Source organism: Drosophila mojavensis, unplaced genomic scaffold, assembly GCF_018153725.1.
Source record: "Drosophila mojavensis isolate 15081-1352.22 unplaced genomic scaffold, ASM1815372v1 contig_136, whole genome shotgun sequence".
In the NCBI taxonomy this organism is placed as follows: domain Eukaryota; kingdom Metazoa; phylum Arthropoda; class Insecta; order Diptera; family Drosophilidae; genus Drosophila; species Drosophila mojavensis.
In genome coordinates this window covers 8,749,355-8,776,495 of record NW_025318667.1, presented here as the reverse complement: position 1 = coordinate 8,776,495, position 27,141 = coordinate 8,749,355, and the positions used below count along the sequence as shown (strand labels likewise).

Here is a 27,141-nt window from a genome sequence, read left to right as displayed (position 1 = left end):
TTAAGATATTTGTGTAGCCCTATTTAAACTAAACATATATAACTCTCGATATCAACCGGAACAACAGCCAACAACTGATCAAATTTCTCAAAAGTACAAAATTACATATATATGTATATATATATATATATATATATAAATGTAAAAAAAAAAAATTATTAAATTTTAAATATTTAAAATAATACAAAAATACATATACAGGCACACACAATTTACAAAATAGTAAAAAAAATAAACATTGATTGCTTATGGAATAGATAATATAACATATGGTATCATATAGCTAGCTATACACATATAGGAGCATATATAGTTAGTTACTCAAGCTTACAATCGACTCACTAATCCTAATATATATAATTTTGTTTTTTGATATTTGTGTTTTGTTAAAGTCAAATTATCAAATTATCGAATAGCTCTAGTTATACCTGAAACTTAAGATTAAACGCTCTGTTGTTTTGGTCTAAATTGGCATTGGCCTGGGAGGGGCGTGACACACGCCTGTTCGCTTCAGACTGTTGTTGTTGCCAAGAAATAATAATATTGTAGACAAATCACATCCAGCACATCACAGGCAGAATTTTTAATAAATTTTATATATATAGTATGCATATATGTATGTATGTCTAGTAATATATACGCTTGTATATATATATATATATAATATATATATGTGTGTATACTTTTAGCTTAAGCCTATGTAATATATATACTATATACGAGCTGCTGTTGTCATTTATATATATATATTTATATATATGCTTATGTTGCTCTCTCTCTCTTCCGTTCTCACTCTGTGGTTTTGACTGCCGCGCTCTGTCTCTCTCTCTCTCTCGGTCTGCATTTTATATGCCTGTTTCAGCAATGCCTTCATCATCTGTCGAGATAAAAAAAATTACAATAATCAAAATCCAATATTTATATTAATCATTGCATTTTCTTATAAAATATGCAAACAAATTTTGATTCTTGCAACAAATTTGATTTCAATAATAACTTATATTTATATAGATATATATGTAAAAATATATATATTTTTTTTCTTCAACATGCCCAGTTAAGGGTTAGTGTACGTGTGTGTGTGTATTAGTTAGGTTTTGTTTATTAGCTTTTACACTACACTACAAGCAACAAGTTAGACAGTGTGCGCTTTTTATATACATTTGTTAGTGTTTTGTGCATTTGTTAGACTACAAAAACAGTTGTTGTTGTTCTTGTATATTATTGTTTTTGGGTGGGTGCAGTTTGTGTTGTTGTTGTTGTTGTTGTTTTTGTTGTTTATGGTACAAACCTAAAAGCGGACTCTTATCAATACCATCACCATCCTCATCATCAGTGTCTGTGTCTGATTGAGTGCTAGTGCAAATGTTTGTTGTTGTTGTAGTAGTAGCTGTAGCTGTTGTTGTTGCTGCTGGCTGCTGTACACTATGTTGTTGTTGTTGTTGTTGTTGTTGCTGCTGTTGTTGTTGTTGCTGCTGTTGTTGTTGTTGTTCCTGATTGCTGCTGCCGCCCAAGCTGCTGTTGCTGTTGCTGTTGCTGTTGCTGCTGCTTGCCGTGCTGCTGGCCGTCGACAGCGTTGCTGTTGTCTCATTATTCAAAGGCTGCTGATCATCGTCCTCATCAGCCTCTTCATCATCCTCATCCAGCTGCTGTCGTTGTTGCTGCTCCAGTTCCAGTTCCAGCTCTCTGTCCAACTCCTCGGCAAGGGCCAGCGAGGCACGCAGCGGCGTTGCATGCAACATGTGACCATTGCTGCTGTTGCGGTTGCTGTTGCTGTTGGGCTTGGGGCGCTCTAAGTAAATTTTAGTCACTGAATTTCGTGAGTTGCAAACAATTTGATGAAGGCAGCAGTTGAGAGCAGTGTGTGTATATATATAAATATAAATATGTGTGTGTGTGTGTGTGTGTGTAGGTGTTAGATAAGTGTGTGTTTAATATACAACATGTATATGTGTGTGTGTGCGTGTGTAAAAAGAGAGAAGAAATTCATTAAATTGTAACAAATTTGTTGGTTAGTGACAAAAAAAAAAGAAGAAATAAGTAAAAAAGGAAAACAGCTGCAAACCCATAAAGTTGTGTGTGTGTGTGTGAGTGTAGTTGTTGTTGTTGTCTATATAGTTGAGCGCTTAAGAGAGCTTTAGTACAGCATTAGTCAATAGTAGTTAGCATTTAAATTAATAGAGCAGCAACAGCGAACGATCACCAAACCAACGACAACTTTCAGAGAGATCTGGACAGAGACACAGGGCGATCGAGTTGGTCGGGGCAGGGCAGGGCAGGGCAGGGGTAGAGCTGGAGAGCTACTGCAGCAGTGCCACATCGGCTGGCTGCGCTTGCCTCAACTTACCCTCATAGCCATCGTTCTCGTGCAGCTCATGCGAATCGGCCAGCAGATGCTCCTTGCCCTCGAGCACGGCCAACAGGCATTGGTGTATGCAAACATATTGCTGTTCCGTTTGCACCATGAAAACGCGCTCTGCAAACGAGAGAGAGGGAGAGAGAAGCGAGAAGCATTAGAGAAGCTCAACTGAATTGTACTATACATGAGACTGGACATACCCTTGCGCATGGCAAAGACAATGCCAAAGATGTCCACATAGTCGGATTTGTTGATGTGCTGTAGTATTCGATCCAGTGCTATAAATGTGCCCGATCTGCCCACTCCGGCGCTGCAGTGCACGATAATCGGACGCATATCCGTGCCGATGACGTCCCGGAAGGCGCGCACGAATCGCACCAGAGACTGCGGCGGCTCCGGCACACCAAAGTCCGGCCAGGTGGTAAAGTGGAAGTGTCGCATGATGCGCGATTCACAATTCTGGAAAAGGCAAACAAATTGCATGAGATGAAGTGCTATGAAAGGAGAGAGAGAAGCGTGCTTTATACGAAAAGAGAAGTTTAGTTCACAGCGTATAAATAAAAAGTGAGAAGCTTAGCTCAGGGGCAACAGTTGCTAGCTTCTCTAACAGCTTCTTTCAGGGCTTGAGATTGATATGCAGAATTCACTCCAGAAAGGTAACAGCCAAGCTTATCTTAAGAGGCGATTTATTGTTGCTTTTTCCTCTAATAATTTATATCTTATAGTTCCGTGATATATATGACTGTGAATTGGGTTATAGCTAGCCGGTCTGGCAAATGAAATACCCGCATCGGGCTAATGATATTATTGAGATATTATTCTGTACCGCTTTAAGTTATCTTTATGTTAGCTCTCGACTTGTCAATCTCCATAAATAAATAAATGCCTAGCAAAAGTCTAGGACGAGTACAACCAGTGAATAAGCTATAAGCTTACTTTAGTTTAATCCCAGTAGCCTCTCACAGGGTCGCCTTTCTTTGATTCCTATTTGTATCAAATCCAAGTCTTCCCATTCTATAAGCACTGTTCTCTCTCTTTCTCTGTCTCTCCCTCTTTGCCGCTCTTCAACTTACCCGTGAGACCATAAACTCGGCTATGGACCAGTCGAGAAAGTGCGTATCGGTAATGAGCTGCACTTTGATATCACCATAGAATATGGGCACCCGATCGATGGGCCAATACTGGTCGCACTTCTCGCGGCCCTTCTCGAAGCAGCGCGTTAGCATGACGATCGCCCGGGAGTTGCTCTCCCAGCACATGCGCCAGAACTCCTCGCGCGTCGAGTGCAGCGGCCCCTGCGTCACAATGAACTCGCGCGGCGAATTGTGACCCGGCATATAGTTGGCATTGATATAGTCGGAGCCATCGTCGTCGTCCACGGGCTGCAGCTTGAAGCGCGAGTGATCGTACGGCAGAATGTTGGTGAAGCGGTTCTTCGGCCGATTGCATGGTAGATCCGCAAAGCTGCACGCCTGATCACGGCCCACGTGCTTCAGTTCCTCGAACTCCTCGCTGAAGCGAAAGTCCGAGTCGGCCGACATGAGGCGATAGTGCTCCGGGAAGTCCTTGATGTGTATGGGACGATTTGGCGTTATGTAGCCATCCGGCAGTGGCGCCAGCTCGTCCGGCATGCGGGCCAGCTTATTGGTCGCACGGCGCATGCTATGACAGCGATAGCGATAATAGCCCAGGGCAGCCAGCAGGCAGAGCACACAGAGCGCTACGGCGAGCGAGCTGGCCAGCCAGAAGACATCGTCGCGATCCGTGGTAATCGGCTCGCTGTACACCGTATCCGTGAACTTGTCCTCGTCCGTGAAGGCGCGCACCTTGATCCGGTAGGTGGTCGCCGACTTGAGCGGCCCGTTGCAGTAGCCGGTGCGATGCTTGTCGCAGACAGCGCTGCCGATGGTGAAGTCCTCGAAGCCCAGGTTCCGCAGGCTGGCATTGATAAACGGATTGTACGGTTCGATGGCCTGGTAGGGCAGCCAAACGGTGTACGACTGCACATCCTGCCAGCTGGGCATCTCCAGGCCGGACGCGTTCTTGCCCACATCCTCGGCCACAATGATCGTGTACCAGCGCACCAGACCGTGGGCATTCGAGAAGTAGCTCTGGCGGTAGCGAATCTGTATGGTGGTGCTGGTGTGGCCCATCGCGATGGGCATGATGTGGGCGGGCGGGGTCGGCGGCGCCAGTATGGGCATTAGCTGGCGATGCTCTCGCTCTGCCCCATAGCCATAGCCCAGCGCCGATTTGGCCTGAATGCGAAAGATATAGGTGTTGCCCGGCACCAGGTTCTCGATGCGCGCCTGCGTCGCATTCGCGGGCAGCTCATAGCTGACCGTGTCCCCAGCATCGTCGGCATTCTGGCAGCTGATGCGGAAGTGCTCGATGGGTCCGTGCTGCTCCTGCGCAGCCAGCTGCCACTCGAAGCTTATCTCGCCGGGCTGCACATCGCTCGGCTGGAAGTAGTCGACGCGACCAGGCGCTGCCGGCAGCGTCTGATAGCTGGCCGAGATGGGCGCACTGGTGCGCATCATGGCGCTGCCCGGCTCGCTGCCCGCTCTCGCCGAGACGGTGAAGGTGTAGTTGTGATACGGCTGCAGGCGCTGCAGCGTCAGCTGGGTCTGCGTCGTAATGTTCTGCAGCAGCTGCGGGCTCTCCGCATCGGCGCTGAGGTATTGTAGTTCGAAGTCTGTGTATTCACCAGCTGGCGCTGTCCAGCGCAGGGTTATCTCGCGTGCATCCAGCTGGACCGCCTGCAGATCGCCGATGGGCAGCGGATGCAGCCGATACAGACGCTGGATGGGCAGGCTGGCCACGCCCCCGCTGACCGTCCACACGGTGATGTTGTAGAGGCGACCCGGTGTGAGGCCCGTAAAGCTAAGCTTCCTCTCGGTATCATTGGCCAGCTTCTCCTTGTCCTTGATGAGCGGATCGCCCAGGGAGAAGCGATAGAGATCGAAGCGTGTGCTGGAGGCGGGCGTGGGCGTGTAGTTCAATATGATGCTATTGCTATTCGATGCGTGCTCCTGCTCCGACTGGCCCTGCTGCTGATCCTCGTCCAGGGCATTCGAGATGAACACGTCGGACTGAATGAGCGGCATGGTGCGCGTGGACAGATGCGTAATGCCGGAGCGTATGCCATTGGAGCTGGCCTGCACCTCGAATTTGTATTGACGACCCGGCGACAAGTCCTCAATGGGTATGCGAACGTTGGAGGAGCCAACTGTAAAGGATTAGAGTTTGATATCCCGTATCACTTATCTCTCTCTCTCCCATATACTCACCCTCCTGTTCCGCGGGCAACTGCGTCACATTCTTGTACTCCACCAGCTGGGGCTCATCCGTGGCCCACCACTTGATCGTATAGTAGTCCACATGTCCCTCGGCTCGCGGCCACTCCAGTGTCAGGTTACGCGAGTCCACCAGTGGCACCACATTCGAGACGGGCTGCGGTGGCATCGTAATGTTCAGCTCGAGCGGTGTCGGGCTCTCCACGCCGAAGCTCAGCGTGTTCACCTGAACCAAATAGCGCTCGCCATAGCGCATGTCCTCGATGCGTGCCTCGGGCTCGTGGACATTGGGCAAACGCTGCCAGGTGCTCGCTGCTGTGCGATAGCGCACGGCGTATTCACTGAAGTCGCTGCCCTCCGGCGGCTGCCAATGGAGCAGCACCAAATTCGTATTCACTGTGCGCTGGGTGAGATTGCGAGGAGGTTTCGGGACTGCGGGTGAGCGGAGCAAGAGAGAGCGACGTTAAAGAGGTTAAGTTTACATATGAGTCAACACACTAATAACAAGATATGACTTGATTTATATCAATACGAGTGCGATAATCTCTGCGCTGTGTGTATTGGCGGATTGACTCATTGCTATTTTTTTCAGTTGATAAATAAATCAGCCGATTACCCGAATTACATTTGACTCTAGAGTTCTGTCTAAAGTTATTGGTCAGTAAAAATACTATTCTGAACTGTTTTAGTTTGACTGTGAATATGAATATGAATGTATCAAGAGTGAATCACATTGAACTGCTCCGTTCTAATACTTGAATCTAAAGTTTAGAGCTATACTTGCTATACTACTATCTATTAGATTTAACAGTTTGTTGCCCATTCAATTCTTAGCATCAATGAATGATACGAGATTGAGTTACTTAAATGGTTAAGTGATTTAAAAAAGAATTATACTTGATTCTACAAGCCTGACTAAACTTTAATTGACATTCGTCATGTCACATTTTAATTTCGATTTGAACAGATTGAAATGAATCCAATCAATTCATATGAGTATGGGCATGATTCGCAAAGGAATCACATACGATTGACCAGTTGTATCATATAGTTTTACCAACAGTTCTTTGCTATTGCATTTCTATTCCTATTCAACTCTCAGACTAAATGAACCGATTCACAAGATGTTATCTAATTGATGATTCGAAAATGCATTCAGAACTGAATCAAGTCCTAAAATTCTATCAAGGAGTTATACTTTCAAATAATCGCACATAATTATATATGACTATTTTGATGTAACTCGTTCAATTCGAATCATTTATTCGCTGCATTCAAAATTCTCTGATAGCAACTGGCTCAACACTTACAGACGGCCTGGAAATAGGCATGCGGTTCGCTGCGCATTTCGTGACTTATGGCGTAGACCTTGATCTCGTAGCCGGAGCCGGGATGCAGATACTTGATGATCAGATTGGTGAGATTCGTGCTGATGGTGCGCTCCTCCTTGGTGCCATTGCGCTGATAGTGCACCTCATAGCGATCCTGCTGCGAGGTGACGTCGCTGCGCCAGCTGATGTTCAGGCCCTGGTTAATGCTGCGCAGCTCCTGGATGATGGGCGCCGCGGGTCGGGTGTCGCGTATCAGGCTGGTGCCATTGGAGCTGATGCCATTGGACAGGGCCTGCACCTCGATGTGGTAGCGTCTGCCCGGCAGCAGCTGGTCCAGCTTGTATTCCGTGAGCGTCGTCTCCACCTGCTGCTGTGGCGTGCTGACAGCCTCATCCGTGTCATTGTACTTCTCATAGTAGCTGCAAAAGGTAAAGGCAACGAGTCTTAGGATCTGTCCAGATCGTCTCCCCTCTCTCTTCCTTTGCACACTCACCTTATCCGATAGCTATCCTGTTTGCCCGTCTCCGCCGGCTCCCAGGACAGGTGCACCGCATTGCTGCGATCATCCAGATAGCCGTGCAAATTTCTCACCGGAAGTGGACGCAGCGTAATCTCCGCACTGGCCGGCCATGAATGGACATTGTCTGAGATGGTTTTCACCACGACGTCGTAGCTCTTGCCCGGCTCCAGTATTTCCGGATAGTCGAAGTAAAGGCTGCTCGCCTCGGTGCGCGGCACAGTGAACGCCCGCCGCGAGGTCGATATGGAGATCTCAAAGCTTTCGTATTCGCTGTAGGTCCGCGGCGGCTCCCAGCGCACCCGGAAAGAGCTGGTCGTCGTATATTTGGGATCGAAGCTAACGTTTAGTGGCCGTTCCGGTACAGTGAAGTACCGTGCCGTGGTCGGCACTGATGTCTCATTCTCGGAGACTGTCTGCACGGATATGTTGTAGGCGCGACCAGGCACGAGACCCTTGAAGGCCGCCTGCGCCGGTCCAGGTGGCTCGCCCTCCCGCTCCACATAGAGCACGCTCTCGATGGCATCGTCCGGCGTTATTGATACCTTGTAGTGGGTGTAGAGACCCGCCGGATATGGCGGCTGCCACAGCACCAGCAACGTTGTCTCGTTTCGGAACCAAACGATGAACTTGCCGGGCGTATTGGGTTCTATATGGGACATGGATTGATTTTTTCGGGAGGAACGATGGAGTTATAAAGATGTTTTACTACACTGGACAACTAACGGTTCGGAGTGGACAAGCTGGATAGGTGGGTTAGCACTGTTAATATGAAACTTACAGCTAATACTAACTACAGAAACAAAGACGCAGCACACTCTTGCACAATGTTAACCAAGGTGTTTAAACGAAGGAGGGATAAAGGTTTATTAGTTAAGTAATGAAGGTAAAGCTTAAAAGAAGTGTTAAGGGGTTAATGCGATAAACCAACCACTCTTCAAATTAATATTTAAATTTAACTTAAGACTATCAAGGAATTAAGGAATTATTAAAAGACATAGACAGTTGGAATAAAGAAGGAAAGGAAGGAAGGATATGGAACAAACAAGTTAATGAACATTTTATTGAAGAAATTAAGGTAACTGAAGCACAGGGAGGACGGGTAAAAGAGAGCAATGATGCAATCAAATTTTGTTACGGAAGAAAAAGCAATAATATTATTGGGAAGGACATAAGGACAGAATGATGTAAAGAATGACGACAATAAAGTAGGAAGCATGACAGTAATGAAGGAAATACCAAAAGCAAGAAATAGAGGAGATTTCCTGGTTATAAATGAAAAGGGAAAACTCAAAACCAAAAATATTACTAAAAATCCTGATGAGACTTTGTTAAAGCGTATGTAAAAAGATCCAGGGAAAGTCTACTGATTCTGATGATGCTTTAATTATCTATATGGAAAATAATGGCATGAATTTTGGGCTTGTAAAGAGTAAATGCCCAAAATAAAATGTATAATACCGAAATATGTAGAGTCTTAGAAACCGCCTAGACTTAGTTCATTAGAAGCTTGGTTAACACTGTGCAGAGGCGCTCGAATTACTTAAGGAGTATTTAAATAGTCGTATACGCATTTTATTGGCAATAAACTAGACACACAAACAAGCGACAACAAAGTGGGATGTTACTTAAGGTTACCTTCGAGTAGATCCACTGCTCAGCTGCATAACATTCAAGAGACAGTAAGCAACACAGAAAGAAAGTGAGTGTGCAGAGTTTGGGGAGGAGACTGTTATATTTGTTGATTTCTTCCTCTGTTAATTGCAACCACAACCAATGGGAAAAATGTTAAGCCAAAGAAAGTTCTTTTCACACCATTTACTTGGTTAGAATTGTAAAAGTTACGGAGATTAGGCCCGACACCATTGTTAATAGAGCTGAATTGGTTTAGTAATTGCAGCGATTGTGGGGACTGCGTGTGCCAGCGATCCGGGACTTACTTGTGGTGAAATTGCGACTTGTATAGGCCACCGATTCCTTGCCCTGGTAGACGGTGTATGCCTGTACCTGATAGGTGCCGCCCGGCGTCAGCTCCTTGGCGGACAGCTGCAGGGTATCGTTGCCGGCGAGCAAATAGCTGCGATTGTATTCGCTATGCGGCGGCTCCGTTAGACCCAGAACTTTGATCTTGAAACCGGAGTATTTGCCCGTACTCGGAGGTTTCCAGGTGATGAAGGCGCTTTTGCTCGAGCGCAGCTGTACGCTGAGATTGTCCGGCGGATCGGGCGCTACAAGAGAGAGAGAGAGAGAGAGAGAGAGAGAGAGAGAGTGAGAGGGAGAGATGATTTAGCAAAGTAAAATCTCAGTTTAATCGAACCCCCTTTTACCTGTCGTTATATTCACTGTCCAGGTGAGCAGCTCGCGATGCGTGGAGTTCGTGTAGTACAACCAAAAATTGTACTCGCTGCCCGGCAGGACTCGAGACAGTTTAATGTCCTGCCCGATTTCGCTGGCCGGTATTGTCGTATTCGGTTCCGGATAACCAAATGGCGGACTGTAGTCGATGCGGTAGAAAGCATTGTCATTGCTGCTCGCATTTGGCACGCTGATGACCAAATCGGCGCCCTCGGCTACCTGCAAAACAAAGAGAGAGAGAGAGTGAGTGAATGAGTGAGAGAGAAAGAGTGAGAGAGAGGGGGATTTCGGTTGGGGAGGAGCTCTCTTTGGCCGATGCGCTGTGTGGCATGGGCATAACTGACCTATATTTTGAAATATTTTATCTTGCACTCTTGCACGCTGCTGTTTCCCAACCCATTAATCATAGCGATAAGCTGCACACACACAGAGAGAGACAGAGAGAGAGAGAGAGAGAGAGAGAGACAAACGATAAGAGTCATAGAGCGCCAGACATTTGTAGCGCGGCCCAAAATACACCGACTAAAAGTTGACTCACAATGTCAGGGCTAGAGTGATGCGCTCATCTGTCGCACGCTCTCGATATACATATATATGTATATGTATGTATATATGTACCTTCCCCTCTCTGTCTGTAGCGCTTGCATATCGTGCGCTCGTTAGGCGTTTACATTAATCTATATATGCGATTATGATAATGACTCTGAAACTGTCAAATGACTCAACTCAACTGTGTCAAATGCATTCGCGTGTTGCATAAGTAATGCGCTACGTCTCAATTCAATGAGCCTAGGGGGCTAGCCAATTTTCGATTAACTTATGTGGCTTACGAAGATATTCGGACGATAATATCGAAGGGAAACATGAAGTTGATTGAGAGCCAAAGTGGACCGATTGACATATGGTATATCTATAGAAATTGCTGCTCTCTTTGTTATGTCACAATCAATATACCCCCGACAATCAGTTTCAAGGTAAGCAAAAGTAAATCGCATTATAGTTCTTCCTCTTTCTATTCTGTTTATCATCCAAGCGGGGGATGCTGTTGCCAGAGCCAGTTGAAATACGTGTTCAGAGGCAAAAGAAAAACAAATTGCAGTAATGCGAAGTTCGTTCAATATCTAGATTCACAATTTATTTCATTAACTATTTGCAAAACGATAATGAAGCTAATGATTAGCAAATCTCTTCAGGCCTGACTCGATAATTTAGTGGCATATTAAACAACAGCGGATAATACGCGGATCCATCGATGACGCCTATCACGAATTCCAAAACACAATAACAAAGAAACAGAAAAAAAAATCTTGAGCACGTGACATATGGAAGTAAAGAGAAATTGAAGTTCTGCGACGATTGGTTCGAATCCGGGATGGATTTTGATGTTGAATGAAATAATTTCCCAAGCTGTGGAAGCAGCAAAGCGGAAAATCACAATGATTTTTCCAATAGATTTGAATACGAATATGAATATAAATAGGGATCCGATTCGAATTATATTCCTCCATGTGACATGCAAACAATGGAACAATACGGAAGTCCATTTAGCTAAATTTTCGATTTTATTGTGTTTGCTATTTGTTTTGTATTTTGCGTTTTTGCTAATATAAAATTTTTTGATTGGAGGCCCCAAATTGGCATTGCGCCATTAAAGCCCGCCTCCACATTTGATGAATAATTTGTTAGCTTGCAATTTGCCATTTACAATTTACAATTTGAAAGCAGACGCGTTCTAAGTGGAGTATATAGCACTATAATTGAATGTGAGTAAGCAATCGAATGGCTTGGCTTATTAAACCAGCTGTTAGATGTTATAACGTTACAGGAAATGGCACAAAGAAGAACGGAGAAATGCAATGATATAATTTTATGAAGATAGTAAACAGGTGCGATAGCAAAAGAAGAGCAACGATTGCAGCCAGTAAAACGTTTACGAAAGCTGAGCGTAGAGCAAAACTGTTAAGAGTAAGGAAAGGAAGAGGTGAAAAGGTGAAAGTCAGAGTGAAGTGGGAGCTGAGGCAGCATTAGAAGAGCATGAGAGGAGGAGTGATAGTAAAAGAAAAGAAGAACTGAGTATAGGAAGTAATAGATGGGGAAGTAGAGAGAAAGAGAGATATAGGGAGGATGAGAGAGAGAGGAATAGAATGGGAGACATAATGCGATATAGAGTGCGAATGAAATATGAGAGATAGAAAAATAACCAGAGATAGATAAACAAAGAAAACAACACAGGGAAGGATAAACTTTAATGAATTTGAAGAATTCGCGCAACAAAAGTATATATTTATTGATTAGTTTTATTTATTTATTGTATATTCATTAACTCTCAATTAATAAAGCTGAAAAGCCGCATCAATGTTTAGCCTGGCTAAGCGAAATGTGAGCTCGAAATAAAAGTTTGTTTGTTTGTTTGCACGGAGTAAAAAGCAAATCCGTCCTAATAATGCCTTTCGATATTTACGCGCTATTTATGGACTACCTGGACCTTAGGTGCTAATAAACGAAGATCGAATAACACAAAATAATTCTAAATGTGAACAAATTGTTTATTTATTCGCACAGATATGTGAAAAATACTTCAAAATTAGCTGAAGTTGTATGTAAATGTGAATGCGTGTGTGCGAATTATATATATGTATATATCTATCTATATATATATATAAATATATTTGTATTCATATAAATATATATCTACATGAATCTTAAGCTTGCAAAAAGGAAAGTAAAGTTAAATCATATTTCGTTTGAAGTGTTTACTTATTGACTCCTATAACTAGGTGTGCGTGTGTGTGTGTGTATGTGTGTGGGCGCCTATTTGGGGCTATTTATAAAGCACTTGCAGTTGACATTGCCCACTTATCTGATCTGTTGTTGTTTTGCCTTTCACTTTTCGTTTATGATATTTTTGTATAATTTTTTTTAAACATTTTTTTTGGGCGCCTCTGGGAAAGTTGCGCGAGTGCGCATAGCAGGCAGCTTGTGTCCACCGTCGTCCAACTGACGGCTGACGGGCTGGTGACTGCTTTGGCACTTGGCACTTGGCACTCGATTCGCATTAATGAAGCGTCGACCTTGTCCGCTCATTACAAATGCAATGCAATTGTCGCCCCGCGGCAATTGCAGCTGCAATTAGTTTGCATTGTTTTTCTTTATGCTTTTGTTTTGGTTTTTGCATAACTGAAACCTCAAGACGAGGTCGTGAACCAATCAAACACACACACCACACACACACACACAAAGAGAGTGACCCCTCGCTGAAAAGAACCCAATGTCAGGCGTTGTTTGATGCTCATGATCTTGATGTGCAAGTGCGTTTGTGTGTGAGAGAGAGAGATAGGTAGAAGGAGTAGGGTATTTAGGCTATGCTCGGACTAAAAATAATTCCATGACGCGCCAATTTCCTGACCATGCGGCGCTACTTAAATAATTTGTAATAATTACAAAACTAAACAAAACATTTTTTTCCATAATTTTTTTTTTCCTTTTCAAAACCAACACAAAAAGCACTCACATAACAAATAATAAATAAAAGAGAAGCACAACAAAAGAAACAACTAAACGCAGCTCAAATAAAAACCACAAACGTAAATTTTTTGCGTTGAGCTGGCAAAAAAAAAATAAATAAATAAAGCCGAAAATCAACGTAAAACAAAATCAAATCAAAGAAATTTTTTTTTTTGGAATTTGCAAAGCAACGCAATTGAAATACTCTAACAAAAGCTTAAGCATAGTTGAATTTAAATGTGAAACCAAGAAGAAAATTAAGTTTTTCATATATTTGATTCAAGTCTTGGAGTTTTCTAGGCAAATGACAGACTAAATACAGAAATCTTTCGAACGATTGAATTGGTTTGGCGTAATGTTAGAGCTGAAAACAGTTCCAGTTTTCGATTGATTCTACAAATAGTAATTGACATTAAGTAATATTTGTACTAATATAGCACATTATGCTTATTCTATTGTATCAGGCACAAATGCCAAAAATCTAGTTTTGTTTTTTATCAGTTTTATTTTTCTAGTTTTAGGTGCTCCGCTGCGATTTAAATAATTTAGCTTTAAGTTTAATTTGAGTAGTTTTTAACAATATCTAGTGCTCGAAAATCAGAATTTGCATAGAACATAGCTTTATAATTTATATAAACTCGACTTTTTTGGAACCATTAATATAAACTATTTTCATCGCTCTTGTCAAGAGAAAGAGAGAGAGAGAGAGAGAGAGAGAGAGAGAGAGAGAGAGAGAGAGAGAGAGAGAGAGAGAGAGAGAGTATGGACATAGATATAGATATAGATATGGATATAGATATAGACATAGACATAGATATAGATATAGATATAGATATAGATATAGATATAGATATAGATATAGATATAGATATAGATATAGATATAGATATAGATATAGATATAGATATTGATATAGATATAGATATAGATATAGATATAGATATAGATATAGATATAGATATAGATATAGATATAGATATAGATATAGATATAGATATAGATATAGATATAGATATAGATATAGATATAGATATAGATATAGATATAGATATAGATATAGATATAGATATAGATATAGATATAGATATAGATATAGATATAGATATAGATATAGATATAGATATAGATATAGATATAGATATAGATATAGATATAGATAGATAGATATAAGAGCAATGTCTGATTGATTAGGAGTTCGAAACACAAACATTTCCTTATGAATCACTGATCAGGCTTACATATATCTCTCTTGCTCTTTATACACATATCTAGTCTATGTTTATCTAGGCATATTTTCGACTCGATGTGACGCAATCTGAATACTCTCTTTGTGGAGGGTATGGGCAGTCGCTTGCATTAGTTGTGGGCAACACAGCGGGCAGGTGCGCGCCATGTGGGTCGGCGCGGTGGCAGGGGCGGGTGAGGGGAGCTGTGGGGCCGGTCGTTCGTGATGTGCGTGTGCATGTATAGGCGTGCGTGTCAGTGTGTGTGTTTGTGTGATTTATAAAGCGTTGTTGGTTTTTGCTAAATATTTATATGGCAGCCGCCGAAACCAGTTAGGCGAGCATCAAGTTTTATTTATTTCGTTTTGTATTTAATTTCTTCTTCTTCATCTTATTTTGCTTCTTTAGCATCAGCTACTTCTTCTTCATCTTCTTAGTCGCCGTCTTCTACTTTTATTAGTTTACTTATATGTTATGTAGCTGGTAGTTGAATTTTTCAATAAACAAATCGAATTTCCAGCTAATCAATAAAATTTGCAATTTACTAAAAACAGCCTAAGAAAAGAAAAAAAAAAAACCCCAACTAGATATGCGCCAGGTACCTGGGGGCTCTAGTGCACCCTCCTCCTCCTGCCCCTACACTTAAAGCCAACAAATTGTTTAGCGTTTAGTTTTCTTTTCGACTTGGCCCAGTTATTTTTGCGCGTATATACCCTGTATTTGGCGTAGTGATTGCTGTGGGGCATGCATGCACTTTGAATTCATGAATAGAAACATCAAGAGAGGCAAACTTTAATGATCTTATATCTTATCTTCGCTGAAGTCATTTCTGCTTCAGGGAGTCAGACTTTGTTGGACTGCTGAATAGTCGTATATGCCCATTGAGCTGGAAATTTTCTAGTTGCTTTAACTGCTTAGAGTCTTCAGTCTTGATTTCAACTTTTGTCAACTTTATATTAGCTTTCAAAATAGTTTTTCAAGTTATTTAATTTTTGGAGGTTGGAGATGACATAAAACTAAAACTCAATTTTAGAGTGGAGTACTCTTTACTAAGGTCCTTATCCTATGCGTTTTTATCTTATCTATCAAATATTTAGCTCAATGGCCGTTAACAGGGCATCACTGAGTCGATCACCCTGCAACTGACGAGATTATTTTTTATACATTTTTTTTTTTTGAGCTGCTGTAAAAGGCCGCCGCAATTAACATTAATTAATGCAGAGGTTTTTGCTGCTGTTGTTTGCTGCAGCTAGTGCAAATTCGCTTTATAGCCAATCATTAGCCAAAGTGTACTGCATATTATTTATATATACATATATACGAATATATATGAATATGTGTATATATTCATATCTGTTTGATCAATCAGTCGATTCGCGCGCCACACTTACAGCAATTATATAACACAGCTTTGGCCACAATTGCCCAATTAGCCGACTCTGTTGGCCATTTATGTAGGCCCAAATGGCAGATAATTAGGCAAAACCTTATATATTTAGTTCATATCGTAAAAGCGCGCCGTTTGGGAGCAATGGGTGAAACTAAATTAAGGGAAGTGGGACAACAAAAAATGGACGAAATTGGGTAAAGCTGTGTTTTCTTGTAGAGCTATTTGGCTTACAACACCTACATAGATGAAACGTGTTATCGATTAAACGTATGTACTGAAACCGATTAATTTACATATTTTTCTGAAACTATTTGATATCGTTCCAAAATTTCGATAGATTAAACATATCCAATCAACAAATATACATCAAACCAAATAATCCTGTAATTATCACTCAATTTATGTACATGTAGTGTACTATCGATTATTGAATATATCGATAACGACGAATTCCTAGATTAAAGCGCATTAGACTGACCTAAAATTGAGTTCAATTAGTTTGCATGATGACTATCGATAAACTTGTCCAGGTTATCCATTATTATCGATCATTTCTTATCTTATCATTAGATTTTTAGTTCGAAAAAATAAAACTATCAAGCCATTTATCATAAAACTTTACACGACAGCGAACTATCGCTATAACTATTGTCCATGACAAGCATTGCCATCTCTAGTGCTAGGCCACTGCAAACGCTATGGAGCTCCATGCGCGAAACTCTGCCCGGAAATGGTTACGATAAGTGTGAAAGTTATTTCAGTGGCAAAATAATAAAATAAATAAATGGGGAAAAAAGGAGAAGACGTCGCTCGACTCGAGAGTCTGGAGTAAAAAGTTTGCATATTTTGGCTTTCTGTGACGCACTCAAGAGATCTGGGAGGAAGCAGCAGAGGAAAACACAACAAATGAGGGCCACGAAATAGAAAAGAGGGAACATCCCGATTCTATAGAGAACATGACTTTACACAGCACTCGCTGCCTGACAGCGACAGCACAAATAATTTGCCGCTAAATGGTGGGCTATTTTTAAAAAGGCACTTCATCAAGTGCCGCCGGATGGTTGCATGCCACACACACACACACACACACACACACACACACACCACACACATGTGCAACTACTCCAGTCTAGGATGAAAAAAGGTGTGTCTGTGTGTGTGAGTGGAAGTTGGAAGTTCGGCATATCCCCACCACAGACAACACAGACTTTAGACTGCAGACTCGACACACAAATAACAATCCACTGAGAAGGCATACACTGTGAGAAATCTTAGGGTATCATAGAAATATTTTAATCCAGTTTTACATAGATAGCAATAAAAACGAAAGAGAATATATATCGAAAACTCAATTTTAAGAAATATACCAATATTTAGTTCTCAATAAATATTTCCCTCCTTCTTTTTTTGCAGTGTACGCGCTAAGCGTTTTTCGTACAGATAAGGCTACAAACAAGAAGAAGACTGAGGCAGCTGCCCGGCAACATAAACTGAATGATTTAACACGCGACTTCAATGAACGTTGTCAACCCATTTTTGGGGGCATTCTTTATTCTTCTTCTTCTTCTTTTTTTGCCGGCATTGCCACCCAACAGAATGGGAATGGCCATCCCCCGTCTCCCCTCCCCCAAATGGGGATGTACAGCTACGTCGTGCATAACAATTAGCCCGACTCTACACACGCCTATGCCGCACCTCCGCCTCCTTCCCGCCTCCATCTCTCTCTCTCTCTTTCTCTCCCACTCTGCGGCTGCTGCATTCCAGTAAACAAAAACTGAGCCGCAAGTTTCGACAAAATGCAGACCACACCCTATAAAAAAAAAAAGAAGCCACAACTGAAGGCAGCGGGGCGGGACGCTGCGGGATTTCGGTTTAATTAATTAAAATTAGATCAGACGTTCGGCAAGTGCAGCGCATGAAATCAGAAGGCAAAGTGAAACAAGTTCACAACGATGCAGGCCCACATTAAACAAGACACAGCACTAACAATTCCAAGTTAAACAACAATTACCACAACAGCCGCTAGATTACAGCAATCCAGAATGACATGCAAAATGCATTTGATAGCCAGCTAGCGACATACCCTGTACACTTGGTTAGCCTTTCAATTTCTACAATTCGCTGCAATTTTGCACTAGCTGTCAAATGAGACGATTACCTATGCGTAGATACCCTGTAAAAGAATTTACACAACAGTTCTGCGTGATCAAATATTTCGGCTAAGTTCGTTTTCAAATCGAAGCTCTTTGTTGCGAAACTATTTGAACAATTGATCATGTTATAATACCCTGTAATTCAAAATAATAATAATAATAATATCAATAACTAGTTGTCAAATATATCCCCTGTAAATTATATAAGCTCTGTATAGCTTTGTGCTCCTAGCTTATTTGGATTACTTCTCTTGTTATGAAGCAATCAAAGGATCATAATAAAACTTGATAGTTATAAATTCTTGTCTGTGTAGCATCTCTTTCGCTGCATCTATATATACCCTGTAATTCTCATAAACATTCATAAAATAGTCAAAACTGAGTTCCTTAGCTAAAACTTAACAAGTAAGAAGGCTCTAGTCGAGACTGCTCGACTAGGAGATACCCTGAACCCTCTAAGCTGATATTCTAATCATTCTGCACTTTTATGCACACACACATACACATGCATCCACACGCACGCATAAGCCTGCGCTCTGCTAACTGCGCAGTAAGCAGCGACTGCGCTTGGGCTGCGCTGCAGTGTGGGCATATTATGAGAATTTATTTGTTGAATAATTTCTTTTTTAGACATACGATCTTAATGAAACTTTCAGAGCGTAATTATATAGTGAATACGTGTGTACATTCCAAAGCACAAGTCTCTAGTACTTTAAATGCGTTTTTTACAAATTGGGGGCGAAGGGGGCGTGGTATCCAAAATCTGTAAATTACAAAATCTTTATATCCATTAACTTTATATACAACTTAAATTTGAAGACTCCAGGTCTAAAAATGTTCAAATTAGGCTGAAAAAACAAAATCAATTTTTCGATTATTCTCGATAAAAAAGTTATCGGACGATTTATCGAAAAAATAAAGCAAACTCGTACTGCGTATGGTACTCACGAGTATGCATGCCAAATTTCAGCTCTCTAGCTCTTATAACTTCTGAGATCGACGCACTCATACGGACGGACGGACGGACGGACGGACGGACAGACGGACAGGGCTATATCAACTCAGCTCGTCGCGCTGATCAAGAATATATATACTTTATGGGGTCTGCCACGCCTCCTTCTGCCCGTTACATACTTTTTCACAAAACCATTATACCCTGATTTCCCATTTTCAATGGGTTCAGGGTATAAATATAATGTGTAAAACCTCAGTAAATCTGTTCCTACCTAAACTACTACTTAATAAGCACTTTAACTAACAGTTAATACTTTTACTATAATTTTATTATTATAATTCTCAAACTATCTATTAGCAATCTGCCGTTCAAGCGCTAGCCCACTGTCAAAAACTTCTGGAGTTAAACAAAATATATATATATATATATGTATAATGCGGTTATTATTAAATTGGTAGCCGTGAGACCCCATCTAGGGGTAAGGCGTCAAATGCTGAGCTTGCACTTTGCTTTTCATGATAAACGCAAATTGAATGAACTTTCATTTGATTAATTGAAATGGCGGCACGTGTCGTTTGATCACTGATTAAAGACGTAGATGTAATAGCAAATGGCGTTGCCAGATGGCTTAAACAATAGCATAAGAAAATATCATCAACACACGCACACACACAAATAAATAGACGAACTTTGTTGCGCTGATGTCATCAGACCTTTTCGGTTAACGATTAGTAATGCGTGCGATCGAGTACGTAAATAATCGCATATTGACGAGCGAGAAGTTTGCATTGACCATTTGAACTGTGACTGAATGACTGCATGAGTGTCTAGTTTTGAATAGATAGTAGGGGGAGTAGAGGGTGCTGATAAGAAAGTAATGGTAGTGGTGGGGGTAGAAGGGGAAGGCATTGATTGTTGTTTAATAATTGATGATGATGGGTAATGAAAAATGAGAATGATTAGTACTGAGTATAGCCTAATGAATAATGAATAATGCATTATGAATAACGAAAGCAGAGTATTGCATTTAGAATAATGTGTATAGATAATGAATAATGAATAATGCTAAAAATAAGTTATGAATATTGATCATTAGTTATTAAGTATAGACTGTCAGTAATGAGTAAAGACTAATCACTGATGAGCAATAAGTAATGAATAATGAGTTTTGAATGCTTAGCATTAGTAACCAAATATAGACTTAATTAATGACTAATGACTAATGAGCAATGAATAATGAATAATTGGAATAATTCTTAAATATTGATGATTAGCTAGTAAGTATAGACTGTAAATAATGGGTATTGACTAACGACTAATGACTAACTAAAGATCAAACAGCAGTAAATTCAATTAAATTATATTTGATTATCAAATAATAAATAATGACTGCAAGCTAATGATTAACGACCAATGAGCAATGAGTAACGAGTTGAGGATTGAATAAAGGCCGGTAATTAATGAGCACTTAGTAATGAGTAACTAATACAGAGCTACAGCAATGCCAAGAGATTATTGACTCTGCTTAAGTATTAAATACTGAGCAATTATCAATGAGCCATGAGATCAGAACAATGAGTTGATAAAGAGCAATAGGTATTGATTTTGGACAAATGACTAAGGGTGCATGGGGCATGAGTAAAGAGTAATTACGAGTAATTGATGATGAATAATGAATGGCAGCAATAAGTGATGCGTACTGAGCAACAAGTATTGAATTGCACGCCAATGATATTTAGATTTGATTGCTCGTTTGTAAGTTGTCGGCAAATGATTAACAAGTAGTTAGAGAGGCCAGTATCAAGTGCCAAGTATCGAGTATCGAGCGTCGAGCACCGAGCACCGAGCACCGAGCATCGAGTACATGTGCGTTAAGCTGTAAAGTTTCACTGGATTCATACGCCGGCACGTAACGATGCGACGCATCTGATATTATGAATAAGTCAAGGCAAGGTTTCGCTCATATATATATGTATATACATATGTATATGTAATGCTGTTGTTGTTGTGATTCTTCTTCTTTTATTATTGTTATTCTTATTATTATCGTCGTTATTATGATGGCATGGCTGTTGTTTTGGCACGTGAGCCAAGAGACAAAACAAACAAAAGTCAGCGGCCGCATTCCGAGTGACTTTAATTGCAAGCTGCAAAAACAACTTTGAGACAAACTTCGTTTATGTCTTGGGGCGACAGAGAGAGAGAGGGGGGAGCAGGAGAGACAGAGAGAGTGAGAGGGGTTGAGATTTGACTGAGAACAGGACTGCCTTTAGTTATCGCTGCGACAACCCCACACACATCGATCGTGAGGTACCACCCAACCTTGAGCGATTTTTGAGATTTACGCATATCTGGTTTCTCTTTCTTCTTCTGTTTCTGTTTCATTCGCATTTCGAGTTCTGCCATACTCTAAGAACAGAGCACTTTAGCTATATGGAATATTGAATATGTATAACATGTATATATTATATCTATATGTATAAATAAATAAAATCAATTTACTATATAGTCGGGGAATTACAAATTCATAGTCTATATATATCACATATAACTTTGGTAACTAATACAAATTTCAGTATGCTCAGACCTAACAGCTCTCCACCTCCTCATAGAGCATTCACACTGCGGCCTTACATCATTAGCTCTGCCATCTCGTTTCTTCTTTGCATTTATATACATATATGCATAAAAACATATATAAATAAATATATATAAGCATGTCGCATTGAGCTGTACGAAATAACAAACGAGTTTTGTAAAAAAAAAAAAAAAAAAAAAAAAAGTAAATGCAAAAACGAAAACAAAAACGAATGAAATGAAACAGAAACAGAAGACTCCATGAAAAGGTTGGAAGAGAAAGGTCTATCTCAGGCACGATCGTGCATTAGCTAGGAAACAAATCGAAATATATATATATGAATATGCAATATGGCCAAAATCTGCATATATATAGTGCCTATATAAACATATATCAAAATCGAACTGGTTGCCAACCGCCATACAAAAGCAAAGAAGAAAGAACGAGTTCTGCGACGTACTATAATTAATTACTGGCATTACGGAGTTATGGAATCTCGGTTTAACCCCCACTTACAACAACAACAACAACAACAACAACAACAATAGCAACAGCTATGAAACCAGATGTGATTAAAAAGTTTATGACACCAAAATAACAGCAAAAAGATCGAAAATAATAATAAAATCTGTGTTGAGCATTAGGGGCAAGTCGTTAATTATTATAATTTCAAATTGTGGGTGAGCGCAAGAGAGAGAGAGCGAGGGAGGGTGAGCAAGAGAGAGAGTGACTGTCAAAGATTGATTGAGTTATAGAAATAGCCCGCAATTAAAATGCAACAGACGCAGTAAATAACATCAATCGATTTTTTATGAGGCCCAGCGTCAGCAGAGATGAGCTAGAGGGCAGACAGAGGGGGGCGGTGACGGTGGGGGTGGTACCTAACAGAGAAAGCGCTGCAATTTTGTTTACATAAACAATGCTAATGGGCAATTCGAAATGGCAGCTGGAAGCTGGAAAATGTCTTAAATTAACAGTTTAGCCCCACCACTAGAACATTTCGATCTGGCTGGGATGAGTGGGGTGGGTGGGGGTAGGTATGTACATATGTATGTCTGGTTACCTGGAAATACCCCATTAACCTCCAGTTGCCTGGCAGGCAGATGCCACTGCCCACAGCCTCAAATTGTGGTTCGTGTTAAATAGACGACTTAATTTCTATGCATTTAGTCATCAGTCAGCCAGGCAGCCAGGCAGCCGGAGCTGTGCGTGTCACTATCGAGCTTTATTTATACACAACACACTAATCATGGCTCGTAACGCCCCCCGCCTCTGGTAATGCTCCCTCTAATTACAGTTAAGTTTTGTCAATGGAGCGAATTATTTCACGCATTCCATTCGACTATTTTTTGTTTGTTTGTTTTTGCATTCGTATTTTGTTTCCCTTTGCATTTGAGTGACTCGACGGAGATAATTTTTAGCGAAGCGATAAGGCGTGACGAACGCGTCGCAAAGAGAGAACAATGGATACCCTGTAACAACATTGAATTAATTGATAACTGATATGTGATATGTGAATCATAGCGCTATTTGTTTTCTATTCGTATGCGTATATCTTCAATTACAGCTTAACATGGTCAGGTTAGGGTCGATCATGTTAAAATTTCTATTTATAGCTCTTGGTAAGCAACTTTCTGAAGATATAATGTATGTAATTATTAATTGTAAATAAAATGCAAATCAATAGGAAATTATATAAATATTCACATAATTATGTATATATATACATATATGTATATATTATAATATATGGTATAGTTTGATGGAAATTTACAATGTATTCAGTTAAAGTTATTGTTTATTTATTTATATATTTGATTTCTAAGAATAAATATACTTTTTATTTATTTTTTTATTTTTATTTTTTTCAAATGAACTAAAATATAAACAAAAGCTCTTAATAACTTTTCAGTACACCCCATTCATACATATTATAGGGTATCAGACATCGCTTACCTGTGCCCAGAATATTGTTAAAATGCCAAAAACGAGCAGCATTGGTTGCGTTTTCTGTTGTTGACGTTGTTGTTGTTGTTGTTGGGTCTGCTGCTGGTGGTGCTGCTGCTTCTTCATTGCGAGTACAGTGGTAACCCGAAATCGTTGACAAATGCGGCGTTTTTACTTCTTGTTGATTTCGTTTGCTTCTAATTCGTTGTTATAACATTATTATTTGTCTGGCTGTGTGTATGCATCTGTATATGCGTGTGCGTATGTGTTAATATTACTCTCCCGTTTGGTCGTCAATTAATATTGCACTTGTTTACATCGACAACGACGTCGACGTCCGAATAGGCGTCGGCAGCGTTTGTTTTTATTGCTTTCTGCAGAAAAAATAAAAGATGCACCGCAGCGCGCTTGTTACAAAATTGTTGTTGCTGCTGCTGCTGCTAATGCTGCGACTGAGGCTGCTGCAGTCGTCTGCTGTTGTCATTCGCTTTGATTACAATTTTCGCTGCCGCAGTCGCTGCTGAGAGAATGACGCGACAGCCGTAATTCATGGAATGCGCCCATGCCAAATGCTGTTTATGGGCAAACAAAATTATAACGGCACTGTCACACTGACTACTGCGGCTGCTGCTGATCGGCTCTCACAAGAAACAAGAGAGAGCATGGCGGTCGAGAGAGCGCGAGATAGGAAGAAGCAGCACCAGCCGCAGCAGCAACAAGCGAAAGCGTCGCAACGTCACGGCTGCAGGTAGAAAGCAAACGAATGAAACGGAAAACTGAAGAAGTGACTGAGACGCTGGCTGCACCGTATGACTGTGTGTGTGTGTGTGTCTGTGCGTGTGTGTGGTGCAAGAGAGCCACGCACAAGTGCGTTTATCTGTGTGCGTGTGCACATGCGTACGAATGCCTGAGTGCGAGCGAGCAGGCAGGCGCGCGTGCGTATGGGTATGCGTGTCCGTGTAATAACGGCTCTTTACAACCGACGCAGTTGCCGCGACTGCGACAGAGTTGTTGTTGTTGTATTTAGTGTAGCTGCTGCATTACGAAATAACTACTCGTCCGCCATGACAATTACCCAGCGATTGTGGTTGTTTTTGCTGCTGCTGACGCTGCTGCTTTAGCTGTTCTTCAATTATTGCACCCCCCCATTTGGTTGTAATTGTATTAATGCTAATTGCACGCATTTATTTCAACAGAAAACAACAGCAGTCTTACACTCACACACACGCGCGCGCAGTCGCCACCCAGTTACAAGCACACACACATACACATAGAAACCCAGTGCGGCGGCGCAACAGCGACCGCGACGTCAGCTGCGCATGAAAAAAATTCACTTGTAATTGTAGTTGCTGTTGCTTCTTCTTCTGCTTTTGCTGCGTTTGCTGCATTAATTAAACTAGTCACGTTTCGTTGTTTTTTTTTTTTTTGGTATAAAATGATGTTTTTTTTTGGTGAAATTTTAATGGCTGTCGCACTGCTCTTTTATATATATATAATTATATACATGCTATATATATTTCCTTTATTTAACTTCGCAAGCTTATGCTAAATACCAGCACAATCACAAGTGCCATTAGCTCAGTTATTAACTAAACAAATAGAAGTAGCACGCATTAATTCAGGCAGCAGCGGTGGCCGCAGCAGCATTAGCGGCGGCGTTCACATTTGTAAACAGACACACGACAAAAACAACACCAAGAAAAAGTAACCGTACACAAACTATGAGAGCGCCTCCGCTCCTCTCTCACTTAATCAAACTCTCTTTACACACTCGCTCACTATGCTTTAATTGATGATATTAACGAATTACTTTTGAAATTTGCATTGAGCCAAAAAAAAAAAAAAAAAAAAAAAAAAAAACAATACACAACGGAAGTTTTAAAACATTTTTTTAAAAGAAAAATAAGACAAAATAAAAAATACGTTTGTACAGCGCGTACAGCGCAAGCGACAACAATAACCGTACCGAACGAAGAAGTGTATAAAAATGAACAAAAACAAGTGGATAAAACAACAAATGCAGAGTGCAGACCAACACTTTGAGTGCGTATATCGATATATCGATAGACTGGTCAACGTTAGTATTTTAGTATTTATCGTGTGTTGTGCCACAACAAAGCGACATCTATGGCTTGGAGCTATCAGAAAAATTACGCGCCAAGATTTCAATTTGAATTTCAATGGATCCTGAGCGACAATAGAATAGAAAGCGTCAACATAAACCTAAATTACTGTAACATAAAATAAGGTAAAAATCAAATCTGAAAAAAATTAAGAACTTGATCAAATTTTGAGCTTAAGACATAAAAATGGGTGATACTTACTTACTCTCAGGGAAAAAAGTAAACTGAACAAATATGCGTATATTTCAAGAACAGAACCGGATGTTAGTGCAGCATTTAAAACCGTTTCTAACACAAACAAAAAGCGATAGGCGAAAAAAAAAATGTGACCGGTGAACTGCAGGCAGTCGATAGTATTTAACTATTGTTAGGAACTGACAATAAAATGAAATACCAAATTAATTATGTGAACAAACTTGCACAAATGTTGTCATTTAAAAGTGTAATAAAAATAGAGCAAACATAAAATTACTTGCTGTGCATATAATTTATTTTAAGTTATGTGTTTTAATATAGGTTTGGTCAATCAATCGCAAGGTAGCATAAGCCTATTTTATTACTCGTTTAGATGTTCTTCATTTACTTCCATTTCCACTTACAATAATATTTATTTATATTTATTAACAATTAAAAAAAAAACAATGTTCAATTTAAATGTAGTTTGCGCGCGCCTTGTTTTCAAAACGATTGCTGCTGGCATTTTTAGCGCCAAGCTGTGCATGTATATCGATAAAACTCTGCAATATTTATACATTAATTAATTGGCGCCACAGCAGAATTTCAAATGTACAATTCAAATCGGTTCGTTGTATTTAAAAAAAATAGAAATTTTGTATGTATTAAACAGAAAAAATAGCTATAAATTATGAAAAGTTATGTTGAATCAAATATGCTTAGAACATTGATGTTGTTAATTAATAATTTATTATTCAAGAGCGATGAAATGAAAAAATCTGATAGATTGAATCTATGCATTATGATGACTTTAAGGTCGACAAACATTAATTATGTCTATTATATCTATGAAGATGCGATGTTTAGTTGGTTTTTTTAAATATGTATATATTGAAAACTAATTTATTTGTTGCCTTTGTCATTCCCTTTCCCTTTATATATATATTTTTACGCTCTCTCTTTTCTCTTTCTCTTCCTCTCTCTCCCTTTCTCTTTCTCTTTCTCTTTCTCCTTCTTTCTCTCCTATTTTATGCATTATTCTTAACTTGTTAACTGGCATGTTAATTCCTTCCGTAATACGCGTGTTCATTATGTTAAACACTTAACATGGGACATGCGTGTATTAGCGGTGGGTGCACACACACATACAACCACACAGACACACACACACGCATACATTGAAGACTCGCTGACTCCCCCCAAACAATAGCTAGATGAATGTGTAACACACTAATT

The 27,141-nt window shown here is 40.5% G+C and overlaps 1 protein-coding gene across 1 annotated transcript; it reads right to left on the bottom strand.

Moving 5' to 3' along the window:
- Nucleotides 1-771: 771 nt before the first annotated feature.
- On the bottom strand, nt 772-25,607 carry LOC6585016 (tyrosine-protein phosphatase 10D). Its single transcript, XM_002010620.4, has 11 exons — nt 25,323-25,607; nt 23,618-23,982; nt 9,831-10,077; nt 9,444-9,731; nt 7,480-8,152; nt 6,966-7,405; nt 5,650-6,087; nt 3,433-5,588; nt 2,560-2,818; nt 2,348-2,476; nt 772-877 (listed from the first exon to the last, which is right to left on the bottom strand). Exons 2-11 carry the CDS (start codon nt 23,732-23,734, stop codon nt 846-848), a joined length of 4,779 nt encoding a protein of 1,592 aa, XP_002010656.3. The 5' UTR covers nt 23,735-23,982; nt 25,323-25,607; the 3' UTR covers nt 772-845.
- Between the last annotated feature and the right edge of the window lie 1,534 nt (nt 25,608-27,141).